The 17389-nt window shown below is 38.7% G+C and overlaps 1 protein-coding gene across 14 annotated transcripts in view; it reads left to right on the top strand.

Moving 5' to 3' along the window:
* The window catches only part of PMS1 (PMS1 homolog 1, mismatch repair system component), a 124903-nt gene that overhangs the window by 25753 nt on the left and 81761 nt on the right, over nucleotides 1–17389 (top strand). For 3 of the 14 annotated variants that reach the window (XM_021075390.1, XM_021075394.1, XM_013984337.2), the window contains 2 exons: nucleotides 9723–9874; nucleotides 13042–13224. In XM_021075390.1, coding sequence (XP_020931049.1) covers nucleotides 9743–9874; nucleotides 13042–13224 — 315 coding nt within the window. In that variant the 5' untranslated portion in view covers nucleotides 9723–9742. Of the gene's footprint in view, nucleotides 1–38; nucleotides 385–9722; nucleotides 9875–13041; nucleotides 13225–17389 lie in introns of those variants that run through there. The other 11 variants (XR_002339170.1, XM_021075389.1, XM_021075393.1 and 8 more) reach the window with 10 other exon arrangements.

Below are 17389 nucleotides of genomic sequence, written 5' to 3' on the forward strand. Positions count from 1 at the left end.
ATTGGTTGAGGGCGGTGCCACTCCCACGTTCGCCCGGCAGGGCGGGACTAAAGGCACGGCGCTTGGAGCCCGCCACGCCGCGCGCCCGCTGGGGCTGAGTCGTAGAACCGCGGGGCCGGGGCTGGGCTCCTGCTGGGACGGTGCCAGGACCGCTCTTGGATTGTTAATTGCCCACCTTGAACGAGTAAGAAGGTAGTGTGGTGTGGCTAAGGGGCATCCAATCTTATATGGTCGTAGGCGCGAGAGCCTCCTACCCTCAACTTGTCCCGGTCGGGGCGAGAGCGCTGGCGGCAGCCATGGGTGACCCCTCCTCCCCTCAAGGGGCGGGAAGCGGATGAAGACGGGACCGCGGGCGCGCACACGTGGAAAGCGGTTTCCGTTCAGGTGTGGGCCCCTTAGTGCTTGGTTTGGCATTTCTTGACTAAATCGTGTTTAGGCCTTTGTTGCAGCCCATTCCACAGATCCCTCTGGCAGTAGGTCTCAAAGTTGTTTGCCAGGCAGAAACTTTACTCCCTCAAAGCCATAACAGCCTGTCTTATGAGTGAGTGTGACGTTTTTATAATGTTGTATGTTGTGGCATCATGCAAGTGGGGAAAGCAAACTTTTCAGTTAAGCATAATTTTTACTGGTGTTCTGGGTCTGTCTACATGCTGAACACAGGTCCTTGTTGTATATGCTGAGGAAATGTGGGTACCAAGAATTGATCCTTTTCGAGAATGGGGAGGAAAAAAAATCAGATTATTTGGCATCATGTTTGAAATCTAATTTTATTACCTTGTCAGTACAGCTTTCAACAACATCTCAAAATTGTTGTCAGACAATGTTGACTGTATATATCTTGCTTTTTTTTTTTTTTTTTTTGTCTTTTTCTAGGGTCGCTCCCACGGCATGTGGAGGTTCCCAGGCTAGGGGTCTCATTGGAACTGTAGCTGCCGGCCTCCGCCACAGCCCCAGCAACGCGGGGTCCCTTCCTCGCCTGCAACCCACACCACAGCTCGGGGCAACGCCGGATTCTTAACCCACTGAACAAGGCCAGGGATCGCACCGGCAACCCTGTGGTTCCTAGTGGGATTGGTTAACCGCCGAGCCAACACAGGAACTCCTATCGGTTCTGTGAAACCGATTGGGTTAGATTTATTATGTTCTTTAAATAAATTGTTTCATTATATTCTACTTAAAGTCTATGACTCTGATCTCTACTTCTTTTTAGGTTCACTGTTCTTAACTGATTTTCCTGATCATCAACACTCTTTCAGCAAATATGGAAGATTGATTCCTGACATTCTTAAACATTCTGTGCTGTGACTCCTAAGCCTTCCGCTTTTCAAAATATACCATTTGATACACATACAGTAGAATGCTTGTTATGTTCCAGAGGTCATGCTAGAGATATGAGATTAATATAAAATCTCTATCTTGTGAGAACTCTCAGCCAGGAAGAAGGGATGGAAAAACAATAGTCAGAATAACTTGTGATGAATTTGGGGTTAGAAATAAGGAAAAGATGCTAAGGGAGTACAGAGGAAGGAGTGCCTAACTTGTTGAGGGCAGAGGTTGGAGCAGATAAGAAAGGCTTTCTTGAGGAGGTGAACTAAATATGGGACTGAATTTCATTGAACTAAATCTGGAAGGATGATTAGAAATCATCAGTAGAGAAAGGGAACCTTGTGAGCCAAGAAAGGGGTGAGTGCCCCCACATTAAGAGAGACAATGACTGGCCCAGTGTGCATTTGGAGAATAGTGGGACGAGGTTGGAAATTGTTGAGAAGTTTAGATTTAACCTGGTTAGCAGTTGGAAATCTTTAGAAATTTATTTTATTTTTATTTTCTCACTGTACAGCAAGAGGATCAAGTTATCCTTACATGTATACATTACAATTACATTTTTTTCCCTTACCCTTTGTTCTGTTGCAACATGAGTATCTAGACAAAGTTCTCAATGCTACTCAGCAGGATCTCCTTGTATATCTATTCTAAGTTGTGTCTGATAAGCCCAAGCTCCCAATCCCTCCCACTCCCTCCCCCTCCCATCAGGCAGCCACAAGTCTCTTCTCCAAGTCCATGATTTTCTTTTCTGAGGAGATGTTCATTTGTGCTGGATATTAGATTCCAGTTATAAGTGATATCATATGGTATTTGTCTTTGTCTTTCTGACTCATTTTACTCAGGATGAGATTCTCTAGTTCCACCCATGTTGCTGCAAATGGCATTATGGCATTCTTTTTTATGGCTGAGTAGTAGTCCATTGTGTATATATACCACATCTTCCGAATCCAATCATCTGTCGATGGACATTTGGGTTGTTTCCATGTCCTGGCTATTGTGAATAGTGCTGCAATGAACATGCGGGTGTATGTGTCTCTTTTAAGTAGAGTTTTGTCCGGATAGATGCCCAAGAGTGGGATTGCGGAGTCATATGGAAGTTCTTTGTATAGATTTCTAAGGTATCTCCAAACTGTTCTCCATAGTGGCTGTACCAGTTTACATTCCCACCAACAGTGCAGGAGGGTTCCCTTTTCTCCACAGCCCCTCCAGCACTTGTTATTTGTGGATTTATTAATGATGGCCAATCTGACTGGTGGTATCTCATGGTAGTTTTGATTTGCATTTCTCTTATAATCAGTGATGTTGAGCATTTTTTCATGTGTTTGTTGGCCATCTGTATATCTTCCTTGGAGAAATGTCTATTCAGGTCTTTTGCCCATTTTTCCATTGATTGATTGGCTTTTTTGCTGTTGGGTTGTATAAGTTGTTTATATATTCTAGAGATTAAGCCCTTGTCGGTTGCATCATTTGAAACTATTTTCTCCCATTCTGTAAGTTGTCTTTTTGTTTTCTTTTGGGTTTCCTTTGCTGTGCAAAAGCTTTTCAGTTTGATGAGGTCCCATGGGTTTATTTTTGCTCTAATTTCTATTGCTTTGAGGGACTGACCTGAGAAAATATTCATGATGTTGATGTCAGAGTGTTTTGCCTATGTTTTCTTCTAGGAGTTTGATGGTGTTCTGTCGTATATTTAAGTCTTTCAGCCATTTGGAGTTTATTTTTGTGCATGGTGTGAGGGTGTGTTCTAGTTTCATTGCTTTGCATGCAGCTGTCCAGGTTTCCCAGCAATGCTTGCTGAATAGACTTTCTTTTTCCCATTTGATGTTCTTGCCTCCTTGTCAAAGATTAATTGACCATAGGTGTCAGGGTTTATTTCCGGGTTCTCTCTTCTGTTCCATTGGTCTGTCTGTCTGTTTTGATACCAGTACCACACTGTTTTGATGACTGTGGCTTTGTAGTATTTCTTGAAGTCTGGGAGAGTTATGCCTCCTGCTTGGTTTTTGTTTCTCAGGGTTGCTTTGGCGATTCTGGGTCTTTTGTGGTTCTATATAAATTTTTGGATTGTTTGTTGTAGTTCTGTGAAAAATGTCATGGGTCATTTGATAGGGATTGCATTGAATCTGTAGATTGCTTTGGGTAGGATGGCCATTTTTACAATACTGGAAATCTTTAGAAATTTCAATTAGAATAGCAACATGATGAAATTTAAATTATAGAAAGAACCATATAGGTGATTGGGAATCCAGGCACCATATCAATTAGCTGGTTATTGCAGAGACAGGGAGAAAATGTTGAGTGGCTGAACAGAGGCAGTAGCCAGATAGAGAGAGAAAAGGCCTAGTTCAAGAAATATTTAGGTAGAATAGAGGACTGGGTGGCAGGATAGAGAGAGTGGGGAGGATTTCTAGGATAACTCAAGGTTTCTGATTTTGCCTTGTGAGACTGGATGAGCATAGCTTTTGGAGTCAAATATGTCAAGACATTCAGGTATGTATCTGTTGCTTAATAGTTGTGTGATCTCAGAGTTCCAGTTGTGGCGCAGCAGAAATGAACCTGGCTAGTATCCATGAGGATGCTGGTTCAATCTCCGGCCTCGCTCAGTGGGTTGGGGATCCTGCATTGCCGTGCACTGTGGTACGGGCTGACAGTTGTAGCTCCTATTGCACCCCCTAGCCTAGGAGCATCCATATGCCATGGTTGTGGCCCTAAGAAGCATAAATAAATAAATAAATAGTTGTATGATCTTGAACCAGTTATCAAGCTTTTAAATCCTGTTTGTAATAGAGGAATGACTGTGTACATAGACTTGTGAGGGTTAAATAGATTAAATATTATTTATATGTAAAGTTACTTGTATTAGCTGTTATTTTTATTATCAAATAAATATAGGAAGAAACACAGTTAATTAGAGAAAGATCCTAGATCAATTTGGGTCATGTTAAGTTTAGGGTGCCTCCCTCTCATCTAAATGAGATATAAAGTGGTTGGAAATAAGGCCCTGGAATCTAGAAGCAATTCTGGTTAGGAGGTACAGGTGATGTTGGGGATGATATGGAGTCCAGCTAAAATAAAACATATAAAGTGAAGGAATAAGACAATGGCGACTTGCTGGGAAGTAAGACACTCTTCCTAAAGTTTACCTTTGAATGAGGAAGTCTGATGAAATGACCTCTTCATTAGTATTCATGAAGTATTCTCAATGAGTGAAATACTTGATTTTTCTGTGTTGCTTGCAGAAATACATAACTCTCTTCTTTCAGAAGTTGTATAGATCAGGACGGGGGATGATAAGCATCATGTGAGTGATGAAAGCCAAGTTCTTTAGGAATGTAGGAGGGAGAAAGAGTCATCCTTGGCTGGGTGATGCTAAAGGACCATGTTACAAATGGCATTGAAACTGAGTCTAGAATGAAGTATTGCATTAGAAGAAAGTGGAGGTACGAATAGTGTGGGACTGAAGATTGAAGTTTTTGACCTTGTTTACTAACTGAAGCTTTGGGTTTTAAGATATATAAGATAGAAGGGAAAGGGATAAGGCAATGCCTGTTTAGGGGGAAGAGAGTGATGAAAACATGAAGAGGTCAAAGTGGTATAGATAGCAAAATCCTTGAGAGTTAGGCAATATCTCAATGTCACATGCTTCAGAGATGTTAAGGAACGTGAGTCCTGAGGAAAGAAAGGGTTAGATGATTTAAGAGCTCATGGGTGAACTTGAAGAAAACCGAATCCTAACAGTTGTATAAGCTATTGTACAATGGTTTTAGGAGTGAGTTGGTGACAGAATTGGTGGCAGTGAGTACAGGTTACTTATTCAGGTTTGACTTCATAAAGAAAGAAGGTAATTAAAGGGTTAGTCGGGTTGAGGGAAGAATTTTTTTCTTTTTGCTTTCAAGGCCAAGATAGCTGGAGGAAGAATGGGACTAGATAAAGAAACTAGGTGAAAGTGTTAGCCTCGGAGGAAGAGACATTGGTCTGAGACTGAGGGAAGAGAGTATGGGGTAGAGATGTAGACATTTTAAGAAACCAGAGGACCCAGGATGGTGGAGGTTAGAGTGTGTGTGTGTTAGAGAGTTCATGCTAAGGTATGCCTTGATCACCGTAAACTAGAAGGAGCAAGATTAGGATGACATTAGGGACTTGAAGGGGGGAAATGGAAGATTTTGGATGAGATGCTATAGAGAATGAGACAAAAATGATGAGATTAATAAGTTGCTTGTACAGAAAGAGTGAAGGTTGAAATGAGGCTAGGTTTATACCCTAAAGATTGATTGATCAGTGTTTTTCTTAGACTTTTGGGACTCTCAAACCAAGGAAGAAGACTTCTTGAACCCAAGCCTAACCTAATACCAAGCCATGGGTCAGCCCTTTTGGGAGTAGGGGTGAGAAGCATGTGGGAGAATGTTCATTTAGTATTTTGGAGGAACTCAATTTAGTCCAAAGATCTTGGCATCTTCTAGCATTATAAGCCAAGCACTATAATAAGTTACATACTTATCTTATTTACTTCTCACCAAAACCATATGCTATCATTATTATCTCTATTTTATAGATTAGGTGATTGAGTTTTAGAGTTTAATTTCCACGACATTATATAGTTACTAGTGTAAGACCTAGGCTAGAACCAAAGCAGTATGATTTAGAACCTCCTCTTTTAACCACTATATTCAGCACTGTACAATTAAACAATAATATAAGCCACATATATAATTTAAAATTTTATAGCAGTCATATTTTATATAATATAGCCAGAATATAATTTTATCCTGTAATCAATGTAAAAACAAATTAAATTATGTGTATGTATGTGTATACACACACATACTTATTTTTTTTTCTTTTTAGGGCCACACCCACGGCATATGGAAGTTCCCAGACGAGGGGTAGAATCGGAGCTGTAGCTGCCATCCTACACCACAGCCATAGCAATGCCAGATCTGAGCCGAGTCTGCAGTCAACACCACCATGCACGTAACGCTAGATCCTTAACCCACTGAGCAAGGCCAGGGATCGAACCTGTGTCCTCATGAATACTAGTTGGGTTTGTTACCCTGTGCCACCATGGTAACTCCAAATTTTAGGGGTTTTTTTTTTATACTGAGTTTGAAATCAAGAGTGTATTAGAACATCTCAATTTGGAGTAGCCACATTTCAAGCATGCAGTAGCCACAGGTGGCTGCTGGCTACCATATTGGACAATTCAGCTCTGTATCTTTAGACCTGAGGCTAGCCTGAAGCTTGAGGAGAGTATAGAAGGCGCCTTTTTTCTGAGATAGTACTAATTTGTATGACTGTTAAGGCAGGGGAGCAGCCTAACCATCCACTATTTTCCTCACTATTGCGAAGACCTCCCGACCCTTAAGAGCTACAAAAAAACCTTTGATAGGTAGTTGTCGACAGCTATTCTCAATAAAGCTGAGCACACCAAAATTAAATCAAATATATAGCTTAACTGGGAGTTATTGTTAGGAATGAATTCCCAGCATTTCTTTACATAATGATAATAATTTTCATTTAATACATTGGCCTTATCATTTATAGTACATTTTATATGTATTTTCTTCTTTGGTCCTCACAACAAACTATCTCTATGCAGGTGATGAATTGATTTTACAGAAGGATTTAAGTAAGCTTCTGTTTATGTGTAATAAAGATGAACCCCCAAACCTATTTTAGATTCTGGTCTGGTATATTTTTCCATTGTGCTAATCAGCTTTGCCTTGTACAAAAGCAAAATATGGTTTTAGTTATGAATTGTGATCAGTTAACACCATTCAGAACTCAATATGTTGACTTTTTCGTAGAAATGTATCCTTTAAATCCTATGTAATCGTTGTAGTGACACTATTCTGTTTCTTCCTCAGTTACTTATTCTTAAGCTTTATGTGACTCTGCTTGTTTTACATCTTAAGTTGCCTAAGAAAGGATCCTAAACAGCAACGTTTTAATTTGGTTTGGTTTGTTTTTGGCATTGTCTTATTTGGATCTAAATTGCATAGGTTCAAATCATCATGTGAGCATGTAACTAGTCATAGTAAATAAAGGAAGTACCTAGGGCTTCCCCCAACCCCTGCCCATCCAGTCCCCCACCATTTTACTGGCAAAGAAAATCTTGACTTGAGGAATTGCATGTAGCCAAGTTCTTTTTTTTTTTTTTTCCTGAAATCTTTTCTGAAGTTAGGCATTAAAGTAGATGCAAACCTTACTCCATGCAAACATTACATATGTGATTTCAACATGAGATTTTTTTTTCTTTTTTTTTTGAAAAGGTTTCAAAGGCTTTCATGGGTAAAACAATAACTGGTGGAGAGACTTTGGTTTTACAAGTCGGATCGGTTTATAAAGAACCTTGATTGTCAGCACAGGGATTTGAGCTTTATCTTATTTTGGCTTTGAGGAGCCCCATGTTTAGGTAATGTTTTAGACATGCTAGTATAGAGGATGGTAATATGATACGATATGTCTGGGTCATGACTGTCTTAAATTGAGAGTAATTCTAGGGTCTAGATATTCTTTTTTTTTTTTTTTTTTTATGGTTTGTATTTTTTGTTTTTTGTTTTTGTTTTTTTTTTTTTTTAATTTTATTTTTTTATTTTCCCACTGTACAGCAAGGGGGTCAGGTTATCCTTACATGTATACATTACAATTACAGTTTTTCCCCCACCATTTCTTCTGTTGCAACATGAGTATCTAGACATAGTTCTCAATGCTATTCAGCGGGATCTCCTTGTAAATCTATTCTAGGTTGTGACTGATAAGCCCAAGCTCCCGATCCCTCCCACTCCCTCCCCCTCCCATCAGGCAACCACAAGTCTCTTCTCCAAGTCCATGATTTTCTTTTCTGAGGAGATGTTCATTTGTGCTGGATATTAGATTCCAGTTATAAGTGATATCATATGGTATTTGTCTTTGTCTTTCTGGCTCATTTCACTCAGGATGAGATTCTCTAGTTCCATCCATGTTGCTGCAAATGGCATGATGTCATCCTTTTTTATGGCTGAGTAGTATTCCATCGTGTATATATACCACATCTTCCGAATCCAATCCTCTGTCGATGGACATTTGGATTGTTTCCATGTCCTGGCTATTGTGAATAGTGCTGCAATGAACATGCGGGTGCATGTGTCTCTTTTAAGTAGAGCTTTGTCCGGATAGATGCCCAGGAGTGGGATTGCAGGGTCATATGGAAGGTCTATGTATAGATTTCTAAGGTATCTCCAAACTGTTCTCCATAGTGGCTGTACCAGTTTACATTCCCACCAACAGTGCAGGAGGGTTCCCTTTTCTCCACAGCCCCTCCAGCACTTGTTATTTGTGGATTTATTAATGATGGCCATTCTGACTGGTGTGAGGTGGTATCTCATGGTAGTTTTGATTTGCATTTCTCTTATAATCAGCGATGTTGAGCATTTTTTCATGTGTTTGTTGGCCATCTGTATATCTTCCTTGGAGAAATGTCTATTCAGGTCTTTTGCCCATTTTTCCATTGATTGATTGGTTTTTTTGCTGTTGAGTTGTATAAGTTGCTTATATATTCTAGAGATTAAGCCCTTGTCAGTTGCATCATTTGAAACTATTTTCTCCCATTCTGTAAGTTGTCTTTTTGTTTTCTTTTGGGTTTCCTTTGCTGTGCAAAAGCTTTTCAGTTTGATGAGGTCCCATGGGTCTAGATATTCTAATGCCAAAAGGGCTCATAATTGCAAAAGGCATTATAAACGTATGGTTGCATAATAATGTTTAACTGTGACTGCCATTAAGGCACATGACTGATGTTATCAGCATCATTTGACGGCACCACCTGGTTATTCCTAGCCAGGCACATCACATGTTACACTCAGTATTGCGCAGTTACTCTTATCATTCTTCACTTAGTAACATAGTGTGACTTACCAATTCACTTCTCTGTGCCTTAGTCTTATAATATGGAGATGGTAATAGCATATGTTTTAGAGGTATTTGTAAGAAATTAATGATTTAATAATGTATGTGCTTAACAGTAGAGCCTGGTGTACAATGAGGCTCAACACATGTGGGTTTCTATTATTGATGATGTTGTTGCTGTGAAATTTTTTTTTTTTTTTTTTTTTTTTTTTGGTCTTTTCTAGGGCACCTGTGGCATATGGAGGTTCCTAGGCTAGGGGTCTAATCAGAGCTGTCGCTGCCAAGCCTATGCCAGAGCCACAGCCACGCAGGATCCGAGCTGCATCTGCAACCTACACCACAGGTCATGGCAACCCCGGATCCTTAACCCACTGAGCAAGGCCAGGGATCGAACCCGCAACCTCATGGTTCCTAGTTGGATTTGTTAACCACTGAGCCATGACGGGAACTCCTATTGCTGTGAATTTTGTCAGGAATGTTTAACAGTTTTTGTTTTTACAACTTAATATTTCATTTTCTAGCTACTCTGCTAAAAGCTAGAATGAAACAGTTGCCTGCAGCAACAGTTCGCCTCCTTTCAAGTTCTCAAATAATCACTTCAGTGGTCAGTGTTGTAAAAGAGCTCATTGAAAACTCCTTGGATGCTGGTGCCACAAGCATAGATGTTAAACTGGTGAGTGTGCCTGAGATACTGCCAAGTACTTTTAAAGCAAAAAAAAAAGGATTGGACAGATATTTTCTCCTTACAACTGTTAGGTTTCTCTTCTTCGTATATCAGTAAATTACTTTTGGGACATGGGATCCTTTGTCTTAAGAGAAAATTCTTAAAAATAATTTTTTTTTTGTCTTTTTAGGACCACACCCATGGCATATGGAGGTTCCCAGGCTAGGGGTTGAATTGGAGCTGTAGCTGCCAGCCTGTGCCACAGCAACTCAGGATCCAAGCCACGTCTGTGACCTGCACCACAACTCACAGCAATGCCAGATCCTGAAGCCACTGAGCAAGGCCAGGGATCGAACCTGTGTCCTTATGGATGCTAGTCAGATTCATTCCACTGAGCCACGTAGGGAACTCCTTAAAAATAACTTAAACCAGTGTTGTAGTAACACTAGAGGAAATTATAAACAAAAGCTTATTCTTTATCCCTGGCCTTGCTCAGTGGGTTAACGATCTGGTGTTGCCGTGAGCTGTGGTGTAGGTTGCAGATGCAGCTCGGATCCTGCGTTGCTGTGGCTCTGGCGTAGGCCGGTAGCTACAGCTCCGATTTGACCCCTAGCCTGGGAATCTCCATATGCCACGGGAGCAGCCCAAGAAATGGCAAAAAGACAAAAAAAAAAAAAAAAAAAAAAAAAAAGAATTGTGTCCCTTGTTGCTTCATAGTTTTCACATTTTTAAGTGCTACATATTAAATCATTTGAGTATATGTTATTTATGACACTTATATGACTTACTACAATAGTCAGCATGTCTGCCTCCCCCATTATAAATTACTAATTTATGGAGGTAAGGTCTCTGTTTTTTGTGTTTTCTATATCTGTCTGGTATCTGATACATAAATGGTAAATAAATTTGAGTCAATGTAAGAATACATGTTTTGTAATCTCTTAATTAACAGGTTATTTCTGGTATTATGATGTTAGAAATAATACTGGCATTAACATCTTTGTAGGAAAGAGACCTTCCCTTTTCATATACACGTGCATATAATATATATGTTATCCCAGTTGTTCCTTATAAAAACTCTTTGAATTAGCTATTGCTACACCAATTTTCCAAGTAGTTGAGGTTCTGAGAACTCTCCTAAAGTCAAATAAATAATAAGTAGTGGAGCTGAATTCGCAATCCAGGTCCTTCTGGCTCTAAAACCCATTCAGGATCTTTCCTAAATGCTGGTGGGTCTCACGTTACTCACAACATGTGTCAGTAGTTTTAAGGAGCTTGTTAAACTTTCATATTTGAGGAGGGGCCCAAAATTTGCATTTCTAACAAGTTTCTAGTTGATGTTGAGAAATACTATTCTATACCATATCAAGCCTGTATTTTTAAAAAATAATAGTACAATAAAAGCTCTTTAACCATGAAAAATTAAATGCAAAAAGAAACTGTTTTTCTCATATGGTCAGCTGAGTCTGATTAGAATACAGTTGATAATAATTAAATAGGATTAGGAAATTATATCTGACAAATTTTACTTAAGACTCTTAGGCAGGCAGATATATATCTTGCTTGTTCTTAAAGTTCTTGGGAGAAAAACATAGTTTTTAGAAATAGTTTTACAAAGCCAGCAGAAGTCATCTTTATTTATTTATTTATTTATTTATTGTCTTTTAGCCATTTCTTGAGCCACTCCCATGGCATATGGAGGTTCCTAGGCTAGGGGTCGAATCGGAGCTGTAGCTGCTGGCCCAAACCACAGCCACAGCAATGCGGGATCCGAGCTGAGTCTGCAACCTACACCACAGCTCACGGCAATGCTGTATCGTTAACCCACTGAGCAAAGCCAGGGATCGAACCCGCAACCTCATGGTTCCTAGTCGGATTCGTTAACTGCTGAGCCACAACGGGAACTCCCAGAAGTCATCTTTAAAAAGTAAATTAAAGTACCCGTTTTTATCTGGCTATTTAAGTCTTTTGATATTCATCAGTTTCTGCTTTGTAGAATTTTAAAATAAGCAACTGTGTTGCTCTACATAATAAGACCTGTTTCATTATAGTTTCATACAATAATAACTATCCTGACTGGGAATGTTTTCATAATTAGTTAAACATACTGGTGTTATTTATTTTAAACAATTAAACAGATCTTTGTGTTAGTTTACTCGGTGGATTTCTTATTTATATTGAGAGATTTGCATTTCTATAGTTAATTATTTTTAATGAAATGAAGCAGGCAAGCTGTTCCCAAAATAATTTAATCTTAGATTGAGGGAAAGATAGGAACTAAATCTTATGTATCTCCCCCCAATACTTGGTATTTCTAATTTATCCAAAGAGTAATGACATGTAGTATTATGTAATTTTAGGTTATTAAAAAGATGTGGCATTATTTTTAAATACCAGAGTCATAATTGTAGGAAGATTTTTTTTCACTTTATAACTTGCATTTATGTCCATACACATAAAGCTTTGTGAAGTAAAGCTTATGATAGATGCTTGCTACCAAATTTAGAAGATAGTTTTCATAGAAAGTGTGATCACTGTAGGATATATATAGGTTTTGTATTTGCTGTGTGTGCATATTTTTAGTATTAAACCACATATACTAAGCTGTGATTTGTTTTTTCACCTTCATTTGCCAAATGAGGTGTATTTTCTTAGCAGTTTCCTGTTAGGTGGCTATTTACAAGAAGAAATTTAGAAAGTTACAGTGTAGCAGATTTTTATTTACTTATGAAAGCAGTAAGTAGTTCAAGGGAGAAGGTATTACAACTAGGTTGAATAATGACAGTTGCTAGACTTTTGGTGGGTAGAACTAGTTTTGTTTTTGGTGGTGATGGGTTTTTTTTGTTTGAGAGATTATATATACAGAGATATATATAGTTCAGAAGAATATTTTGGGGCAAGTTTAAACATAAATTTAAGCGTAAGTACCTATTACACTGAAACAATTCAAGGGAACCTTAAAGATCAGGTTGATATTATTTTATAGTTGAATCTGAGTCTAAGGAAAACAAAAGACTTCCCCATGGTACCGTAACTAGGAATTGGTATTCTTACTTTGTTAATGTTGTTTTCTTAAAAGATAGGTAAATGGCAGAACTGTTTCAGTTGTGTCATTTTCTAAGTGTGATAAAGCTTAATGTTTTTATATACTAAAAGTATTATTTAACTTTTCATAGGAGAACTATGGATTTGATAAAATTGAGGTGCGAGACAATGGTGAGGGTATCAAGGCTGTTGATGCACCTGTAATGGCAGTGAAGTACTACACCTCAAAAATAAATAGTCATGAAGACCTTGAAAATTTGACAACTTATGGTTTTCGTGGAGAAGCCTTGGGGTCAATTTGTTGTGTAGCCGAGGTAAGATAATTTTTATGGACTATTTTAGTGGTTTTGTATTCACATGATATTAGAATTAAGAGAAAATTTGGCAAAGAATTTTTTTTATTGTGTAAAATATACATTAAATATACATTAAATTTACCATTTTAGTAATTTTTAAGTGTACAGTTTAATGGCATTAAATACATTGACATTGTTGTGTAGGCATCATCACTAACCATCTCCATAACTTTTTCATCACCACAAACTGAAACTCTGTATCCAGTAAATCCCCATTCTCCTTTTCCCCCCTCCACTGGTAACCACTAGTCTACTTTCTGTCTCTATCAATTTGACTATTTTAGGTACCTCTTATAATTTGGAATCATACAATATTTGTCCTTTTGTATCTGGCTTATTTCATTTAGCATAGTATCTTTAAGGTTCATACATGTATCAGAATTTCATTACTTCTTAAGGCTGAATGATACTCCATGGTATGTATAAACCACATTTCGTTTATTTAGCTGTCAGTGGACATTTGGGTTGTTTTCACCATTTGGCTATTATGAATAATGCTGCTATGAATACCGGTGTGCAGATGTCTGTTTGAACCCCTGCTTTCACTTTTTTGGATATATACCCAGAAGTGGAATCACTAGATTAAAGGGTACAATATCCCCCCCATCCCTAGTTTTACTTTATGTGGTTTATTAGTTTGCAGTCAACCTTGTTGAAAAATAGTAAATGGGAAAATTCCAGAAGTAATTCATAAAATTTAAATAGTATGCCATTCTCAGTAGCATGATGAAATCTTGTGCAGTTCTGCTCTATCCGGCCGAGGACATGAATCATCCCTTTGTCTTGCATGTACATGATGTATACACTGCCTGTCTCTTAGTCACTTAATAGCCATCTGCGTTATCAAATCTACTCTCAAGGTATCGTAGTGCTGGTGTTCAAAGGAACCCTTGTTTTACTTAATAATGGCCCCAAAGTGTAAGAGCAGTGATGCCAGCAATTTAGATATTCTCTTATTGTGCCTAATATATAAATTAAACTTTGTCATAGGTATGTGTGCATAGGAAAAAAAGTAGTATGTATAGGGTTTGGTACTATCTCTGCAGTATCAGGCATCCACTGTGGGTCTTGAAACATATCTCCTATGGATAAGGGTGGACTGTTGTAATCCTGTTTAATTTTTTGAGTCATGGCAAAGATTGTTTTTCAGTGTTAATATTTATAAGAGAAAAAAGTTGTTTAGTGATCTACTGCCTTGGAAAAGCATTATAATTAAACACATATCTTAACTCTGAGCCCTTCTCAGGCTGTACTTTTACTGTACAAAAGTGCATTATGAATCTAAAATTGGTGGTTTATAGTAAGTACATTTCCTGCACTTACTAGACTGAAATTCCCCCCCCCCCACCTTTTTTTCCCATTTTGTTCCCTGGCCCACAGATGGCCAGGGATCAAATTTGACCTGTAGCTATCTACCTATACCACAGCTTTGGCAAAGCCAGATCCTTAACCCACTGCACCATAGCAGAAACTCCTGAAATCCTTTTATTGGCATGTGTATCACTGTTATTCTGTTGTGCTGCGGAACACATTCTGGAAATACTATTCTAGCCAATACAGATAATTAGATTATGCTCTAGAAATGTGCATTGACTTGGGCTAAACCCTGAACTTTGCTCACCTGACTGCTGGTTAGGTGTTTTCACTATCTGTAAACCCCTGAGTTCAGTGCCTAACCCTCCACTGCTTAGTACTGATTATACTTCTCTGCCTTTACCCTAGATTACATAATTAGTTTGTGACAAAGCTCATCTAGAACCTTGATCTCTTCATTTCCATGTATCTCATATATATGATGTTTGATTGTGTGATTTTGTACTGGTTTCTTTGTGTTGTACTGTTATTCTGGGTGTGTTCTGCCTTGTTTTATAGTGTGATACTATGGTAATTGTGAAAGTGTCTTTAGCTGTCTAAGTTTCCCTGGTGACTGTGTAGCTTTTGATTTGTGCTTAGGCTTGCAGATGCTATTTGGGTAGGAATGCTCAGGTGCAGTAAAATGATGGGACTTTATACTTACTGTCCCAAAAAAGTGGCAAAGATGTGAAATATTGTTGCACTCTCCTTGTCTATTTAGTAGTCTAGTCTCTCCAACAGTGATATATTCTCCAGGCTTATTTTGGTCTTTTCTCAGTCTTTCTGCACTTAGAGTGCTGGCATAGTGTAGGTTTTCTTTTTTCTTTTCTTTCTTTCTTTCTCTCTTTCTCTTTCTCTCTCTCTCTCTTTCTCTCTTTTTCTCTTTCTTTCTCTCTTTCTTTCTTGGAAAGGGTCCCAGCTAGATATCCATTTACTCTTTTGACTTTGGGGCTGTGTAACCTGATGCCTAAGTAAGAAGGAAAAATTGTAGGTTGGGAGGAGGTGGGGTTTAAATTGGGAGGATTTGCTGTTCTAGCCCAGAGGAGTAGGAACCTTTGCTTGTTAGTATCCAGATGTTCAAACATCAGGAAAGGAGGAAAGACCTTGTTACTCCTTAAGTGCATTCTGCTGAAAATCTCTATCCAAAATCCAGCACACCTGTGCTTTCTCTTTTTCAGCACTTTAGAGTTCATGGAGTCTCCAAATAGATTTTGGGAATGAAAAACTAGGGGGTACAACTGGGCATTGCCCATTTTTCTCCCCAGAGACTGTATCTGGGAACCTATAGCTCTAGAATTTTGTAGAAATAATCTTTTTTTAAAAAAATGGGATGGGATTTGTACAAGGAAAGTTTCAAAGCTCCTAGTGCTAGTACTATTGTTTTAGTTGTCAGCTATTTTAGAAGTGATGTAATTTGTTTGAGAACAATGGTATTTGCATTTTTAAATGTTGTCCATATTGGCAGATTGTTGTTAAGCTTTATTTTGGCAAATATTGTTGAATAATATATTATTCAGCATTTCTGTTTTCTATAAGATATATATAACTTTTCAGAGCTGAAATTGGTCATTATTAACTTTGTCTGCTAGGTGGCAGTACTATACTTAGTTTTTAAAAATGCGTTGTGCATAAGCCATGATTTATCCAAATCTTCATTATAGTTCTGATTTTATTTATATTTGTTTATTTATGTTTTGCTTTTTAGGGCCACACCTGCCACATATGGAAGTTCCCAGGCTAGAGGTCAAATCAGAGCTGTAGCTGCCAGCCTATGCCACAGCCACAGCAGTGTGGGATCTGAGCTTTGTCTGCAACCTATACCACAGCTGATGGCAACACCGGATCCTTTACCCACTGATTGAGGACAGGGATCAAACCTACATCCTTATGGATACTAATTGGGTTCGTTTCTGCTGAACCACAGCAGGAACTCCTGTAGTTCAGTTTTGTTTTTTTTTTTATAATGATTTTTATTTTTTCCATTACAGCTGATTTACAGTGTTCTGTCAATTTTCTGCTGCATAGTAAGGTGACCCAGTCACACATACATGTGTACATTCTTTTTTCTCACATTATCATGCTCTATCACAAGTGACCAGACATAATTCCCCATGCTGTACAGCAGGATCCCATTGCTTATCCATTCCAAGTGCTGTAGTTTGCATCTGTTAACCCCAAATTCCCAATCCCTCCTACTCCCTCCCCCTCGGCAACCACAAGTCTCTTCTCCAAGTCCATGATTTTCTTTGCTGTGGAAAGGTTCATTTGTGCCCTATATTAGATTCCAGATCCAAGTGAGATCATATGGCATTTGTCTTTCTCTTTCTGACTTACTTAGTATGAGGGTCTCTAGTTCACTGATTATTAGAGAAAAGCAAATCAAAACTACTACAAGGTACCACCTCACACCAGTCAGAATGGCCCTCATTAATAAGTCCACAAATAACAAATACTGGAGATGGTGTGGAGAAAAGGGAACCCTCCTGCACTGTTGGTGGGAATGTAAATTGGTACAACCACATGGAAAACAGTATGGAGGTATCTTAGAAAACATAGAACTACCATATGACCCAGCAATCCCACTCTTGGGCATATACCCAGGCAAAACTTTTCTTGTAGTTCTAATTTTAAATGGGAGTTTTGCAGAGTTCCTGTTGTGGTGCGGTGGTTAACGAATCCGACTAGGAGCCATGAGGTTGCAGGTTCGGTCCCTGGCCTTACTCAGTGGGTTAAGGATCTGGCATTGCCGCGAGCTGTGGTGTAGGTTGCA

This window comes from Sus scrofa, chromosome 15 (genome assembly GCF_000003025.6).
Source record: "Sus scrofa isolate TJ Tabasco breed Duroc chromosome 15, Sscrofa11.1, whole genome shotgun sequence".
In the NCBI taxonomy this organism is placed as follows: Eukaryota; Metazoa; Chordata; class Mammalia; order Artiodactyla; family Suidae; genus Sus; species Sus scrofa.